The 17,591-nt window shown below is 41.1% G+C and overlaps 1 protein-coding gene across 2 annotated transcripts in view; it reads left to right on the forward strand.

Moving 5' to 3' along the window:
* Positions 1–3,212: 3,212 nt before the first annotated feature.
* The window catches only part of hlcs (holocarboxylase synthetase (biotin-(proprionyl-CoA-carboxylase (ATP-hydrolysing)) ligase)), a 78,057-nt gene continuing 63,678 nt past the window's right edge, over positions 3,213–17,591 (forward strand). Inside the window, exons 1-3 of one of the 2 annotated variants that reach the window (XM_038707901.1) lie at positions 3,213–3,602; positions 5,954–6,094; positions 12,110–12,272. In XM_038707901.1, coding sequence (XP_038563829.1) covers positions 3,351–3,602; positions 5,954–6,094; positions 12,110–12,272 — 556 coding nt within the window. In that variant the 5' untranslated portion in view covers positions 3,213–3,350. The remainder of the gene's footprint in view (positions 3,603–5,953; positions 6,095–12,109; positions 12,273–17,591) is intronic. The other variant, XM_038707902.1, reaches the window with a different exon arrangement.

Genomic DNA, 17,591 nt, shown 5'->3' on the forward strand with positions numbered 1-17,591 from the left:
TGAGTTACTCACAAGTCCACATCATCATTGTTCCACATCATACCATCAGGACTAAACGTTGAACTGTTGCCGTTGTTCTGACGATCTATGCTGCATTGCTGAAAAATGCTACTATAGCGCAAATTGATAGACTGGGCTCTACTCGGCCCTGCTCCATTTTCCATTGCAGATAATACCCAGAGATAGTACGTAGCTTGTCGTCATAGCGACGCCACACACAACTGCCGCAACGTAATGTTCAATGCGACACACACACCAGTGATCCACACAGATTTCTCTTTGTAAAGTTAAAACGTTTCAACATTCCTCAGAATGTAAAGACAGATAAGCGGTATGAAAACCTTCCAGCTGTGTTTTCCTCTGCCGTTGTTGCTGCAGCGGTCTGTGTGACGGCGGGAGCAGAGGGCTCTGTGAGCGGGCGGCTGGCCGGCCTCACACGCTCCTCCTGGTTGGTATAGGCTTCCCCCGCAGCCACTTGCGGAGCTCCTCAACTCCCAAAATATTCATCACATTTTTGTTCCGCCATCACTTCTCGTAAAACTGTCAATATTGGAAATCTACACAGCTGATTTCTCACCTCAAAACTTCTCAGAAGTGGATTTAGTGATGAAATTCCATACGAAAACTGTAAAATATAAAACTTTCTGTTGCTGGCCTCTGTCTGGTGCAGCAATGATGATGCAATGAATAGTGACGATTCTCTCTGACCAATCAGCAGTCTGTCGTGTTTTCACGTTACATTTTAGTTTCCCTCAGCTCGCTTGGAACCTCAACGGAGGTGAGGTGATACGAAAAAAAGTACCTGGAAGCAGGTACAGGTGCAACATTTCTACAATGGAAACCCAAACAAAGGCGAGTCGAGCCAAAGGGCCTCCGCTCAGACTAGCTTGGTTTGAGGGCGTGCCTGACCCCGCTAGCCGCTTGGCAAGCTTTATGACGCGTTTTCATTGTGACGTCACAAGTAAAGGAAGTGAAGGGCTGGACTACAAACGAGCTGTTTTCAGTTCAGAGCAGAGTTTTCTGTAGGAGATGGGAACTCCCTTTGGGCTGGACTTTGGGCTTTTTCACTTTGCAAACCTGTTACATGCACAAAACAGATATATAACTCAATAAAGGAGAGGGGAAAAGCCAAACAGCATAATACCACCACTTTAAATCATTGTTGGGAAAAGGAGGTGATTCCCGGAACTCTTTCACCAGAGAAGAGCTCATAAACATCAAGGGAACAACACCAGCGGATTTATTTCCCACTTTTCTCGCATCATCTGTGGAATTATTGGACATTTCATTTTGTTTGGACGTTCACTGTTGTTTGGGCTGTGAAGCACCGTAGGAGAGATAAACGAAAAGGTCACTTGTGCGCCTCCGCCGGTCGGGACTCACTACACTCACTGTGCAACAAACTGGACGAACTTCATCTTCTGGTGGGGAAAAACAGAATTTTATTCATCTTCTGTTCTGTGCTTCATGGAGACGTGGCTGTGTGAGCTGATACTGGACTCCACACTGCAGCTGGCTGGCTTCCAACTTTACAGAGCGGACCACGACACAGAACTCTCCGGCAAAACAAAAGGTGGAGGTGTCTGTTTTTATATCAACAGTGGCTGGTGTTAAGACGTGACAGTGATTCAGCAGCACTGTTCTCCTGATCTGGAATATTTTATCATTAACTGTAAACCGTTTTACGCAGTTCGTCTACAGAGCCAACAGGTCTGTAGACAATGCAGTAAGCATGGCCCTTCACTACATCCTCCAGTACCTGGATTCCCCAGGAACCTACCCCAGGATCCTGTTTGTGGATTTGTGGCCCTGCTGCAGGACAAGCTCTCCTAGCTGAGTGTGCCTGACTCCACCTGCAGGTGGATAACAGACTTCCTGACAGACAGGAAGCAGCACGTGAAGATGGGAAAACATGTCTCTGATTCCAGGACCATCAGCACCGGTTCAGCTCAAGGCAGCAATCTTTCCCCTCAGCACGTCTCCAGGACTCTGAGCCGTGCAGGAAAGATTGCAGCTGACCCCTCCCATCCCGGTCAAAAACAGCTTCTTCCCGTCTGTAGCTTGCCTCATTAACAAGATCTGGGTCCCTCACTAACACTCCCCCCTTTCAAATAATACAAATTTCTCTGCACATGTAAATATTATTTCACTTCATTTCATATCGTGCACAAACCTGGCACATTGCACATATTTGTTGTTAACTGTTAATCTTTGTTTTCTATATTTTTATGTTGTCAATTTATATATTTATGCACACAATATTCTCTTCCGTTGCAATACGTTGCACATGTATATCTGCTCCATTGTTCTTTCTCTGCAAATAGTTCTATTATTATTTTTCTATTCTTTTATTATTCTTATACAACTTGCAGCCATTCAGACAGCAGAGCAGACCTTTAGATACAAGGACAACAAACATTATACAGAACTCAAATGAAGTGTCACAGATCACACAAAGAAAGTACATCAAATGTAAATGCTCCGTACTTGTATAGCGCCTTTCTAATCTTTTCTCAAAGCGCTTTTACACTACATCTGCATTCATACACTGAGCCTAAGTGCTCAAACCGAAACTAACATTCACACACACAGGTGGAACAGCCGCCAGGGGCAATTCAGGGTTTGACACGCAACCACAGGGAGCCGGGGATTGAACCACTGACCTTCCGATTAACAACCAACCCGCTCTACCTCCTGTGCCACAGCCACCCCAAGGTGGCAGTTAGCTTCAGTAAGACAGAAATCCAGAGCATTATTAAAGAAATAATAAAGGAAAGGTGGGAGGAGGAGAAGAAAAATAAGGAATGGTTTATAGAGTGCAGAGGAAATTTGGAGAAATAAAATGTGCAGGAAGGTATAGGAGAGACAAAAAAGGTCAACATAATAATACTAATAATAATACTAATAATAAAGCCTGATGTATACTTCTGGCTCAGGTAGATGTGACTCCTGTGGCCAGCATGAACCAGCAGAGCCCGTTACACTGTCAGAAGTATGAGGAAGGAAGAAGGCAGCGGATTCACAACCTCAGAATAATCAAAGTACACTTTGATTTAAAAGATATTCTGCAAAAGAACTCAAGAGATGAGTTATTGGATGCTGTTTCAGTAACTTGGAGTAACTAAAATGGCCGAGTAGAAATCATTCTGATCCACACTCCACACCAGCTGGTGGCGGTAATGCACCAATTGATTGTTTGCCAACCGCCAATAAAGCAAGAAAAAGGAAGAGGAAAAGGAGGAAAAAGCAGAAGTAGCAGTTAGCTTTACAGCTAAGTCCGACAGTAATGTTGTGTCCGCTGTGAACAAAGTCAGCTGCCAGGATGGCCCCCTTTACGTGTGCAGGTTAAGATGTTAATAACGTTGTGCTACGTCTACCTGTGGGTGCGCTTTCACAAGTGCTACTCGGTGCTGATCCGCAACAGTCTGCCCAGACTGAACAGCAGCAGCTTCAGCTTCCGGGTCTGCTCCAGCTCGGCCTCATCACAAGCCTCAGCCCCGCCGTCTGAACGCCACACAACCGCGCGCCGGAGCCCGCCGCCAGCCGAGGACGTCGTCTTCCTCCAGCTGGGAGACAGGGCCGTCTACGTCACAGAGCCTCAGGTTGGATCTCGCAGCTAGCGTGTAGCTAAGTTACTTGACGTCACAGTCATGCAGCCTGGGGGCTGGGTCGTCTGCTCAGACGCTGCCCTTAGCTGGAGTCCCGGGCTGTCCACAGCAAAGTCGACTTATTGTTTTTTTTTGTCAGACTGTTGCTAACCTCTCTGTAGACATAATTATTGTTTATGTCATTGAGTTGGTGTGAATATTGTCAGTATTTCTAAACCTATCTATCTATGTTTATGTATGCAATAAGGAAATGTGTCCTTGCTCTATTCATTCAGTACACTAAGGGCTTCTAACGTTACAGCTACACCCATACACACCAGTGAAATTTTATTAAATTGCATTGTAATGAATTAGTTGTCTTGGATTTGACTTACTTGAGGGCCCTGTTTCAGAAAGCGGGTTAAGTGAAAATATGTTGTTCAAGCTGAGATGAGGGAAACTCATCTCACGGTCCTTCTAACACTCTTAATGTGTGGACTTTAAGGCAGCTGTCAGCCATTCAACAGTTGGACTGAAACATTTAGCTAAGGTTTAATTACTGCAGTAATCACTGTTAAAATCAAACTAATCTGTATGAAGCTGGAAGTGATCAATGAAAAATCAACTGTCATGTTGTGATTAGTCACACTGATGGAACATTCCTTTCATTGTGATCATGTCAGAGGTGAGGATGATTGTGGTGCAGCTAAAATGACTTTAAGATTCTAAAACTGGGCTAAATGTAGTTTGAAGAAGGGGAGTTTTTGAATATTGGCTGCTCGTAATCCTAATGTGTTTGACAGTATTTAATTAAATGTGAAATGAGCACAATTTTTCATCAGATCACCATAATCATAATTACTGTCAGACTGTGACTTTTTAACCACAGGTCTGTAAGTAAATGCTGACTGACCCAACAATGCTGAATAAAATGTAATGGTTTAAACTTATTGACTCCTTCCTCCACTGCTGTGTTTAAAGATAACCGTCATGGTCCACACTGGCAGTATTTCTAGTGCCACTGGATTAAAGTGGAGGTGCTGCTCTTTTTTTTTTTACTTTTTTTAATTGTAGAATTGTAGCTCCATTGATGATGGCTTTTTAATTTCCCACTCATGCGCTTCCGTAAGGTTCAACATACTGAGTTGATTTGAACTAATGGTCCGGACCTCGGTGACCTCATACAGCCACTTTGTGTTGAAGGAAAGTGCATGCCCACAGTCTGTCAAGCGCACATATAGGCTATAGCACCCCAAGCCGCTTACTGCTTACCATAGCTTCCAGGTCACCAAAAAAAAAAACAATGCTAAATTGAGGAATAAGATGTATACACTTGTATTTGAATTTCTGATTTCCATCTATAAACACATCAAAGAAAAATATATTTTTTTTCGTTTTCCATTTTTTAATATCAAAACCAATAACTGTTCGTTTTTCGTTTCCCTATTTACTAATGGTAATTGGGAAACGAGCAGGTTTTTTTTTTTTTTTTTTTTTTTTTTTTTTCATTTCAAAACGAAAATCCGTTGACCGCAAAGTACACGGACCTTGCGCAAATCTGAAACGGTGTTTGATTGAAACTTTAGCCTCTCTGGAGTAATCTAGTCCAGATTTGAGAGCTCTAGGTATAGTGGTTTTGGATCTGGACCTGGTCTAATGTGGTCTGCATGTGGAGAAAAAGCAGTGAAATCACCCTTTTGTCATTTTCACAAATAAAATGGTTTTTTTCAAATCTTAAAAAGTGTTTCAGACAGCATTAAGGCTTTGCCTAAAATGCATCACCGCTTTCACAGCAGTAAGAGGCACAAAAAACGAGATTTGGTCGCTCAGCAACGTAAGTTAACTTTCACTTAAGTTCCCCTTAACTGCCGAATCGGAAGCTGCGAATCAGAAGCTAACTTCAGCGTTGTCTTTCCCACCTCAGGCTCAGAGTTCAGCTCAGTTTGTCAAACCTGCTTTCTGAAATAGGGCAGAGACCTCGCTGCTTGAAGACTCAACTTGACTTCAGAAGGCTAAGAGTTGATCGGTTAAGCAGATAAGCCAGTCCAACAAATACTGAAAAATGTTTTTCTGTGTGGGGTGTGGAGCACTGCCAGTTGGTGTAATGGATGAAATAGGGATGTCAGTGCCAGTGTTTCAATAAGTTAAACAAACCTTTTCAAGTGCAGCTGGCACCATTAGATAATTTGTATTCTCATAGCAACATGGCTGCAGCCTGGATGACATTGTGTCCCTGCTTCTGCACAGTTTCTACATGACTCGCCTTTGATCAAAGCGTTTGAAGACTCGTTCACTAACTACTATTCAATGTGTAGCAGCCTTGCGATGTTTGGAGTTATTTTCTGTGCTGTCTGTACTGTCCCCAGGTATGTGATGATCTCAGCAAATGGACTGTGCTGTTGGGGTCCTCTCTGGTTTGTGGTCCACAAATAGAGAATATTTCATTCATCATAGAAGCTACAGGACACAGAGTGGGCTACCATTCTCCTCATACTTCGAATAAGAAAGTAGGCACCACGCTTTGCTTAACAAGTAATATTCTCAGGACACACATTCTAATTTTCATATTTTGGCTTGATTTTCCTAACACCGAACTTCATTGTTCCCGTGTCTCATAAAGCTTTAGTTCACGTCTGCATAATTTTTCATTTTTATTCACCACAGTTACTACTAAATACAAGCTTGACTATTTGTTAAAATACATTTGTTGTATATTTTTTTAGATTAAGTTTGAAAGAAAAGGCAAATGCACCTTAGTACCTTTACACAATCTTGTCATACTATAGACACCAATATCTCAATGTATTACCCATAAATAGTATATAATATCTACTTGTACAAGTAAGAATAAAACTCTGTAAACATTTAGAGATCCAATCACTCTGTCTTGCTTAAACAACCAAATGTCAAATCCTCATCTCGTTTGCACAGGTCCAAAAAAGTCACAGGGCAGTCATGGACCTGTAGACTGTCAGCCTTCCACCTGCTTTTAACATGATCGTTAAAACCTGTCATCACACGCAACTGGTTGCATGCACACACACACATCAATACAGCGTTCAGTCAGTGTGTGAGTGTGCGTGGCCAAGCAGTGTGGATACAAATGCGCAGGAGAACAAGAGAAAAAGAAAAGGTAGAAGGGAAGTGGCATTAAATGCTGTAAAATTACAGATATCTTTATGATTGAGGGACATGGTGTTACTACTAGCAGGGCCGCCCTTACGCCACATCATATTGTCATATCACAACTACCTTTCCAGAGTTAATTCTATTTTTTAATAAAAGTACTTATGCCGTGTTGGAAAGCAGGAGATGCATTTGCATGGGAATAATCTGGAAAATAAAGACCTGTATAATCATTTCAGGTGGAAGTATCTCCACTTACGTGACCAGAGCTTTATGATGATAAACTTAATCCAGTCAGAGCTCTGAGGAATTGCAGATACAAAACAAATAATCCAAAGTGCCCAAAACTGATATAGGCCTACGAAAAACCACTACCCACATTGGCTAGTGGGCAAAATAGCTGTTATTATTAAGGGTCCATGCCCGCGATGCCTTTCATTTGCGGGTTCCCAGCCCACTCGGGCTTGGACCGAATGAAGAATGCAAGGCATCGCGGTTCCCAGTACCAGCGGAGCTGGGAACCTGAGTGGGCTGGGAACTCACAAATACAAGGCATTGTGGTTCCCAAGCTGATGAAAGTTCGTAGAGGAAATTTTCATCCAGCTAAGTGTCGCAATTATAGGCTAACAAATGTTTGCGAAAAATGCTAAAAACAGGAAGTGAGATCATATCTTAGGTTTAGAATGGCCGATCGACACCAAATTTGGAGCAATAATGTGGGACGCCCCCTGTGCAAAATCTGGTGCAACTAACTCCTGTTGGTGGCGCTATTTAACCTGAAAAAATTGTTCCTCTATAACAAGTCACAAACATGTGGTTATATTATATTATTGACATGAAACTTGAGCCAAATTGTTCAGCAAGGTCCCCTCACTTCAAGCACCAAAGTTCACTCAAATATCCCATTGATTTACACGCATTTTATATCTCCATAACCTTAACTCCGATTCATACCAAATTTGGGTGATTTGTTCCCCGTGGTGCAATTCAGCTTACAGGTGGCGCTATAATCGAAGGTCAAAAATCGTGGGGAAATCCCATTAATTTCAATGGGATTTTGAACCAAACGACATTTTGCCTCATAACTACGCGCCACTACATCGCACATTCATAAACTTTATGTCGGATGTGTTTGGGGGATACTGCCGATTCATATGGTATAGGACACACCTCTGTGCGTATACATTTCGCTAAATCCCAAAAACTGTAAAAGCTATTTTAATTAATTCCTACGAAGCGACAAGTCCGATCGGCATCAAATTACAATTATAAGCTAACAAAGGTTTGTGAAAAATGCTAAAAACAGGATGTGATGTCATACCTCAGGTTTGCAATGTCCGATCAACACCAAACTCAGGGACCTTATCTGGCACGCCCTCCCGAGGGGCTGTGTGAAATTTGGTGTCAATCGGCCTCTAGGTGGCGTTTCAATCCTATATGAAATGACACTCCCATAGACATCCATTCACTTTACCATCTCCGTAACCGCAAGTCCCTTTAATCTCAAACTAGTCATTTATTCACCGTGGGCCCTCGTAGCTGCGGCGGGACGCCAAGGTCGACTCGCGCAGTCTCCGCGGGTTGAGGGACATGGCTGGCGTCGGGGGGGCTTGGACACAGCTTACAACTGCTTGCAGTTCTAGTTATCGTCATCATCATCATCATGTACATGTCAGAGGTGGATGAGATATACAGGTACACATACACATATATGCATACATGTACACAGTGCGATGGAGCATAGTGCAAAGGATGCTGGAAAAAATAAGTTATGTGCAGGTGTTATGTACTTGAGATAGGTGGATTTGGTATACAGTATATACAATTTGGAAATATAACAATATGTCTGAACAGCTTTGAAATAGAGAGTGATGAATAAACAATAAGTGGTAACCATTAAACAGGTGGCTGATTATATAAGGGCGATTGAAGAATAACATGTAGTAGGCTATAATAAAAGTTAAAAGTGCATTTTGCAAAATAACATGATGTTTTAGTCCCGCTACAGGAACTAGCGTTCATCCCGTCTGCTCTCCCTGGATGCCTGTCCATCTAATATATTCCCGTATTCTGCTCTGGACCTGCTCAGTTTAGCCTCTCAGTCTGGACTCTGGTACAACCTGCTCTGCGCTGCAGCCACCAACCCGTTTTGGCACGCACCAAATCTTCCGCTTTTCCTCTACTCAATCTTCCGTACCTTCAACCCGCGCAGTAAATATTCCTCTTTTATCTGTCTCCTCATTCTTAGTCCTGCACTAGTTTCTACTAGCCTAGACATAACACAGTTAAAAACAGTGTTGGTAATAATAATAACTTGCTGTTTTAGTTAGCCTACGCTGTGAGAATGAAAAAAGCAATTCAATCGTCGATAAGCGTTCCAATCGCTAATTGGAACAAGCCTAGTTCTTTGGGCACTGGGATTATTGTTGCAGTTTTGCACTGGGGTGAGTATTGTGGCAGACTGTTAGGATTCACGGAAAAGAGTGTAGAATTGGTGATAGTTCCATGGTGCTGGTCTTTAGCACCCAGGATGCTGTCAGGCCCCGGGGCCTTGCCTATGGTTGAGCCTAAAAGTTTTATGCTACTCCTTTAGGTTCTCCCCTGTCACCAGTTCTTTAACTTGCAAAATCTTCCTTCCTGTTTTCGAGTGTGGGCACATAATGTATGTTTTTATACTCGAGCACTAACTAAAAACACGAAATTGATAGCTGAAAACCTTTTTTTAAGCAAATGCACTTTTCTATCAACAAATTATCAAATTGTGGCTTCTTCAGAAGTCTCCTTCTATAGCTCACTTGATTAGAGGGTTGGTTTCCCAAGCAGCTCTTTTCAGTCAGACCCAGGTTCAAATCCCACCACTGCCAGCAGTGGTAATTGCTTTCAACTTCAAACACCTGTGTGGAGTTCAGTTCCCACTGAATTGCTGTGGTGTTTTTAAATTTGTATTTTAGTCTTTCTAAATGCAATCAATGTTTATGTGGATAAACAGTGTTTCTTTAAAATAGTTGATAGCTCTATGTATTTGTTTCAACAACAGTGGACTGGACCTCAAATAAAATGGATATAAAAGCTAAACAGTGATGTGCCAGGAATGTTTGGACATTGAGCGCCCTCTGTTCGTGCTTTGGAGGCATTTCATGTCCATGAAACCAGAGCAATAGAGAACGTTAAAATCAATACTTAACCAGTGTATCTCATAGGGTTGGGAATCTCTGGGCACGTCACGATTCGATTACGATTCAGAGTGCTGCGATTCGATTATAAAATGATTATCGATTCATCTTGATGCATAATTTTTTCTATACAGGATCTCTGAATAATTACAAAGTAAATGCTTTGTACACTTGAGTATTAGAATCCAAAAGAAACATCTCCTAATTGGCTTAAAAGCACTAGTTTGCACCCCTAATTTACTTTATTAACCTCAGCTCCATGGTCAGTCATTTCATGAACAACCAGTTGTCAGACTCCTGAAAACTGAAATAATTATCAGGATGTCCAGTATGTATACAGGACAGAGCTGTACACCAGTTTAGTCTAAGCTTTTGCCTGATGTCTCAACACATGACTAGTAGGTTAGCTAGTAATGACATACAGCTGATAATCAAAATTACTAATTTAGCTAACGTTACATAACTAAATAAATATTTTTAGTGCCTTTCACGGGACCCAAGGACGTTTTACACAGTTACAGTAACAGAACAACATAAAGTCATTCAGGATTGAATGCCTTGGTAAAAAGCTGGGTTTTTAGTAGATTTTGTGTCCAGACAAGGAGTATTTCGGATCTCTGGGGGGATGAGTTCCAGAGGGTGGGGGCTGTGACACTGAAGGCTCTGTCCCCAAAAGTCCGGAGTCTGGTGTGGGGGACAGAGCAAGCACTTGTACAGGGGAGATGTTAGCTTGAGCTAACAGCCTTCACTTTTCCAGCAGCTGGGGAAACTACAGACTTATTAACGGACATACTGTGACCTACACTGCACGTTTACTACCAGACAGAAACTTACTGCTAATATATTTGTCTGCTAACTTTCACCGCATGTTCTGCATGCATGCGCGCTCTCTTGCTCATTCATTCATTCATTCATTCATTCATTCATTCATTCACTTGGCCTCACACACAGGATACACAGAGAGCTGCAGAGCGTCAAGTGTCACCATGCTCACAGTGTGCGAGTTAAAATCATCACTTTCTCATTGATATTAATGATTGTGTGACATTTTATTGGGGGGGTTATTCATTCCGCAGCGGTGGTGTGCCAGATACAGGGGAACACTGCTGGTCTCGGTTGTGTGCGCTCCACGAAGTCCAGCTCAATGTGCTCTACAAAAAAGCCTCAAAGACTTTTAAGGTCCACCTATAAAATCTTTCCGCCATTTTGAATTTTTGGAATAACAAATTTTTGACATCACCTCTTAGACGGTTGCTCCAGTTGCCACCACATTTTCAGTAAATCTTCATTGGATCAAGCCTATTAAAAGTTGCATAAAGCTTATTGATATCTCAATTACTTTTCAAGATATGGACCAATGAACTTTGAAAGGCACGTGGCTCTAGACATTAATGAACAAAAATCAGCAACTGTAGGGCCAATCATCACAGAACTGTGCCCCAGATATACCTGGACAGTTTCATACATATGCCACTAGGGGGCGCTACAAGTGCAAGAAAGGTGTGGCATTATACAAATTTCACTATAAATCACATATTCATTCTCCAATCATCACAACTTTCTCAGGATATGTCTTCATAAGTACCTGAAACATGCCCTGAAAGTTTCATTCAACTTGAACACCAGGAGGCATTATAAATGCAATCAAACTGCAGGTGAGATAATGCAGATCAGGCCACAGGTTACAAATGTTACATGTTTGTCCAGTCAACACTAAACTTCCAGGATATGTCTACATATAAAAAATAGGCTTAGGGTATATTTACATTGCTGAAAAGCTAATATGTTCATTGATATGCTGCAAGTCTCATTCAAATCAACCACTAGGAGGTGCTATAAATTCATAATAACTGAATGTGGAATTACACAAACCATGCTATAGATCAGAAAATGTTTGTCCAAATATAAAACTTGCAGGATATGTTTCATAACAATATTTAACCACAAGTGTGAAATTAATTTGAAGTTGCTATTGCGAAAAATACATTTTAATGTATAGAATTTCTAAATTAATCATCTGCTGTTACTTTGACAATTGCATCTAAAGAAATTTTTTTATAGTTCACAATCACTTCAGTACGTGAGCGTTTTTCTCTCCCATTTTCCATCTCACCAGAGACGGAGAGATTTGTATGATAAGCAGGACATAATAACCTCCATACTTTGCCTGTGCTGTGGATCAGTACAGACTGTCAGCTAACTGGTGGTGTGTGTTGTTTGCAGGTGCTGAAGTGGTCGGACTGCTGTCTTCCTCTGGCCTTTAGCCCTGGCGAGCCGTTCAGGGCGGTGGCTCAGGCCAGCATAGATAACTTCAGTCGGCTGGGTGTGGCTTTTATCGAAGATCGCCTTCAGCTGGACAATGGACTTGTGCCTTCAAAAATAGTCCGTATGTTGCCTTCAATTACATTTAATATCTCTCGTATTATGATGTCACTTAGCAACAATTGAGACTTATCACTAACTCTGCAGTTCCCCTCAGCTCTATAGAGCTCTGTTGCCTATTTTAGTTAATTTTTTTTTATTTTACAACCTGTAAGCTCCCAGCACCAAATACCTGACAGATATACTCTGTGTACAATTATTAGGCAAATTATATTCCTCAGGTTAATATTATTGTTGAACAAACACAATGCTCTTAGTCAATCCAAAATATAATTTAACCCTTAAACTTGAATGTTTAAGGAAAATGTACAGAATTATTAGGCAACTAAAATACCAAAATAATTTGTATCAAATTACTTGTGTTACAACATAAAATGACAATTGAAATTTTTTTTTTGGTCTTTCGAAAACATTTAGTAACCAATATAGCCAGCCTTCTTTTCAATAACTGCCATGAGCCTTCCATCTATGGAGTCTGCCAGTTTCTTGATCTGCTCACTATCAACTTTTGCTGAAGCAGCAACCACAGCCTCCCAAATTTTATCAAGGAAGTGTATTGTTTTCCTTGATTGTAAATCTCATGTGTGAGAAAGGCCCACAAGTTGTCAAAAGGATTCAAGTCAGGTGAGGAAAGGGGGCAGGTCATTATTTGGGGATCTTTGATGCCCTTGCTGGCTAGCCAATCAGTGGAGTACTTGGATGCATGTGATGGACCATTGTTCTACATAAAGATCATCTTGAATGCTGAGGACTTCTTCCTATACCACTGCTTGAAGAAAGTATCTTCTAGAAACTGGCAGTAGGTTTGGGAGTTGAATTCCAGTCCATCTTCAACCTGAAAAGGTCGGGCTATCTCATCCTTAATGATAGCAGCCCATACTAGTACCCCTCCTCCACCTTGCTGGCCAAGTGGTGCCATGTCCATCAGTGATCAAACCATAGGCCGTCCATCTAGTCCATCAAGAGTCCCTCTCATTTCAGCGGTCCATAAAACATTTGAAAAATCTGTCTTCAGGTTTTTCTTTGCCCAATCTTGACGCTTCCACTTGTGAATCTTATTCCGTGGTGGTCGTGTTTCAGCCTTCCTGACCTTGGCCATGTCTCTGAGCACTTGGCACTTCTGGACACCCCAGGTAGGTTTTAGTTTTGGAATATAGTGGCACTTGGAAATAAAAAGGGTTCCTGGTAGCTTCACGTTTAGTTCTACCTAAGTCTTTTGCACTTAATTTGTACCTTTTCATCTCCATGCGCTTTTTGTGCCCCAGTTGACTATTTGCAACAAAATGTTTGATTGTCCAATGGTTACGCCTCCAAAGTTTAGCTATGTGAAGATTAAAAGTTATACAAATGGTGAGTTTTCGTGGAACGGCGTGCCCGTGGCATGGTGTCTAAAATTGATGATTCGTCATAACACAGGAAGTTGTTGTAACTTCAGTCTACATGCTCACATCTGCACCAAATTTGGAATGTGTGTGCCAACATTCACTCAAAAGCATAGCGCCACCTTCTGGCACCAGGGAATGACATGTTTTATGCTGTAATGTACTACTCCTAGTAGGTTGGCCATGTTATCTTCAAAACTGTCCTAGAAAACCCTTAACACATTGATGAAGCCATGTTGTAAAACTTGTGAGTTTTCAGTTAATGGCGTGGCGGTGGCGTGGGTGAAGTTCCACGTTTCACCATGACACAGGAAGTTCTTGTAACTCGACTGTACATGCTCAGATCTGTATGAAATTTACACGTTTAATTAGAGTGGCAACAGGAAATGAACTCTAACGAAGCATATATATATATATATATATTTGTGTGTATGGAACCAGCTACACTTGCCAATTGCACTACCATCATGGACTTTGACACCGCTGCACTATTAACTGCACCTTTCATCTAGGCATACCATTGCTGTACATACTACTGTACATTCTACATACTACATTCATATACTGTAAATCATTCCCTATACATAGACATTCCTCCTGTACATACTGTATAACCCCCAAAATAATCACATTTGCACTACAGTACATGTTGTATAGTTTTCTTTTATACCGTATTGCCATAGTCATAGCCTGTATTTACCTGGATACACATATTTATGTTATATATCATTCATACCTTGCACTTGTATAGTAATGTATCTTATTCTATTTAATTACTGCTTAAGCACTTCTGGTTAGATGCGATCTGCATTTTGTTGCTTTGTACCAGTGACATGCGCAGTGAAAATAAAGTTAAATCTGATTTTCTCTCTTTACAAAGACAAGTGTTGCAGTATGAGAGTCCTACCTGAAGAGAGGCTGTGAAGTCTTCATGTTATGTGATGCGAGAACCACATAAAACATTAGTTATCAAATTGGGTCGGACTTGATGAATATTGGCGAGGATATACATGTCATTGTCTGGTTTTGAAAATAAGGCGTCTATACATTATGGAAATAAGATTAATTGGATTATATTCAGAAGCATAATATATATTACATGTGTACATTAAAAGTAAATGGACACGTGTAATTTACTTTATGGGACCCTTGTTCGGTATTCGGCAAATGTTTACTTTTATATTCGGCTTCGGCCAAGAATTTTCATTTGGGTGTATCCCTAATTTAAATAATTATTTAATCGCCAATTGTGCACACAGTTAACTAAAGTTAAAAATAATGAAGCTTTTACCACATAAAGAGCCAAATATTTTTCTCATTAGTTAGCGGAAACCAAACCAGAGATAAAAGAAGAGGGAAGATTGGTGAATAATGGTCTTACATTCATCATGAATCCACAGGTGCTAATGCTGCCAATTGGATTTGTAAATAGACGAGGTTTGCTAATAAGCTCACGCTTTGTTAATGTGTGTTCTTGTGCTCCCAATTAAAAAATATTTTTAAAAATCCCCTAAAGTTTCAGTGTGTAATATTTAGGAGGATCTATTGACAGGAATTCAATATAATACACATAACTAAGTCTTCATTGCTGTATAAAGACCCTATATAATGTACCGTTATGTTTTTATCTACATTCACCACGGGTCATTGACATTAGTGGTGGCATAACGTTACAGCAGATAATTACTATTACTTTGTTACTAATTTAGCTAACGTTACATAAATAAATATTTTTAGTGCCTTTCACGGGACCCAAGGACGTTTTACACAGTTACAGTGACAGAACAACATAAAGTCATTCAGGATTGAATGCCTTGGTAAAAAGCTGGGTTTTTAGTAGATTTTGTGTCCAGACAGGGAGTATTTTGCATCTTTGCGGGGATGAGTTCCAGAGGGTGGGGGCTGTGACACTGAAGGCTCTGTCCCCAAAAGTCCGGAGTCTGGTGTGGGGGACAGAGCAAGCACTTGTACAGGGGAGATGTTAGCTTGAGCTAACAGCCTTCACTTTTCTAGCAGCTGGGGAAACAAATGAAATTAATGGACACACTGTGGCCTACACTGCACGTTTACTACCAGACAGAAACTTACTGCTAATATATTTGTCCGCTAACTGTCACTGTCATGTTCTGCCACGCTGTATCATTCGCATGGCCTCACACAGGATACGCAGGGAGCTGCCAAGCGTTGAGTGTCACCATGCTCGCAGTGTGCAAGTTAAAATCATTACTTGCGCATTGATATTAATGATTGTGTGACATTTAAGCAGGGTGGTTATTCATTCCGCAGCGGTGGTGTGCCGAATACAGGGGAACACTGCTGGTCTCTGTTGCTGGCGCTGCACTTCCACGAGTTCCGCCTTTTGCGTTCCGTCAACATTACGTTATAAATTAACATTAAATAGATGTTTTGACATTTGTTAATGATTCATAATCTTCCACGTCCGCATCGCGATGCATCTAAGAATTGATTATTTCTCCCACCCATGTTGCTACAGTTGCCCGAACGATGAAACTACTCTACAGAGCGGGTTTTGTCACTATGTTGAATAAGTATGAAAAAGAAATAGAAGTACTAGTAGTTGTAGTCATCTGGTTTCTTAGAAGTAAGAAGAGAAATGAAATTTGGACATATGGAAGACCACATGCATTATTTAGCACAAGAGCCAACAGAGTGTGTCGCCCACCATAGCTTCAGATTCAGGTTCATTCTTTATTGTCCTCAGTGGACAAAATTTGTTTTCACAGTCTATACAAAGAGCACCTTCAGCATGAATTCTACACAAACTACATATAGTACACATATACAGACAATGTACACATTCGGGTGGAGGCGATTTGACGTATTCGTCGTTATCAATTACGTAAATATGTCGACACATCGCTGCATCCGGTGTGGGATTCCCCCGGACAAGCTCCAGCTCCAAGACCGCATGGCACATTATCAGCATGAGGACATGTAGTCCGTTAAAATGTTTATTTGATTATCATACTGCATTACTCAATATTGAAATGAATCCATTACAGAAAAATTTAAAGTTTTAAGTAAAGCAGCCTAATTAGTCAGTGACTAAGTACTATGGTAGTTGCTCTACGAGCAGTGGCAGTATTAATGAGGGCTGGCAGGTTGGGAGTGGAAAGACTTATTATTCTGGAGAAAGTGTTAGTGATTTTAAGAAACTTATTCCTCTTGGTGAGAGAGAGCATGGTGAAGTAGCAGGTAGCACAGTACAAGAGGATGACTTCAATGATACTACGGTACAGGTGAAGCAGTAGGTGTGGTTTGACTGACAGTCCTGAGTTTTCGTATGACAAAAAGTCTCTGCTGACAGCGTCTGTGGATGTCTGTGATGTGGTGATCAAAACTCAGTTTACTGTCCATAGTGATGCCAAGGTACCTGAAGCTGTCAACAATTTCTACTGGCTGGCTGTTTATGGGGATGGGACAGTGAGGGGTGGAGATTTTACAGGATGAGTTCCTTTGTCTTGGTGATGTTGAGGAGGAGGTGACTGTCTTTACACCATTGGGTGAAGTGGGCAATGGATTTCCGCGCTTGAAAAGGGAGGATTGAGCAGAGACCGATTGGAATAATCAGAATTGTTTTTTTCCTCCTTAAATCTTTATTGCAAAAAGAGGAATAAAGTTCACATGGGACATTGTTGTATACTTTTTGTATACTTGTCAATGTAAGAAGAAACAGAGTGTGTAAGAATAATAACTTTGCCAGGGGTAGTTTATATTATATAGACATAGTTTTCACAGCCTTTTTTGTTTTTGTATAACCTCATGGAGAATAGGTACAAAGTTAGGTTTTAGTGATGCACGATATGGATTTTTTTTCCCCCCACGGATCCGATAACCGATAATTTCTTCGCATTTGTGTAAGTTATAAAGAAGGAGGAGATCACGTCTGCTGCTATGCCTGTAGCTGAGCTAATATCTCT

This window comes from Micropterus salmoides, unplaced genomic scaffold, assembly GCF_014851395.1.
Source record: "Micropterus salmoides isolate LMB-PRFRI ecotype aquatic unplaced genomic scaffold, ASM1485139v1 Ms_hic_scaffold_9, whole genome shotgun sequence".
NCBI classification, from domain to species: Eukaryota; Metazoa; Chordata; class Actinopteri; order Centrarchiformes; family Centrarchidae; genus Micropterus; species Micropterus salmoides.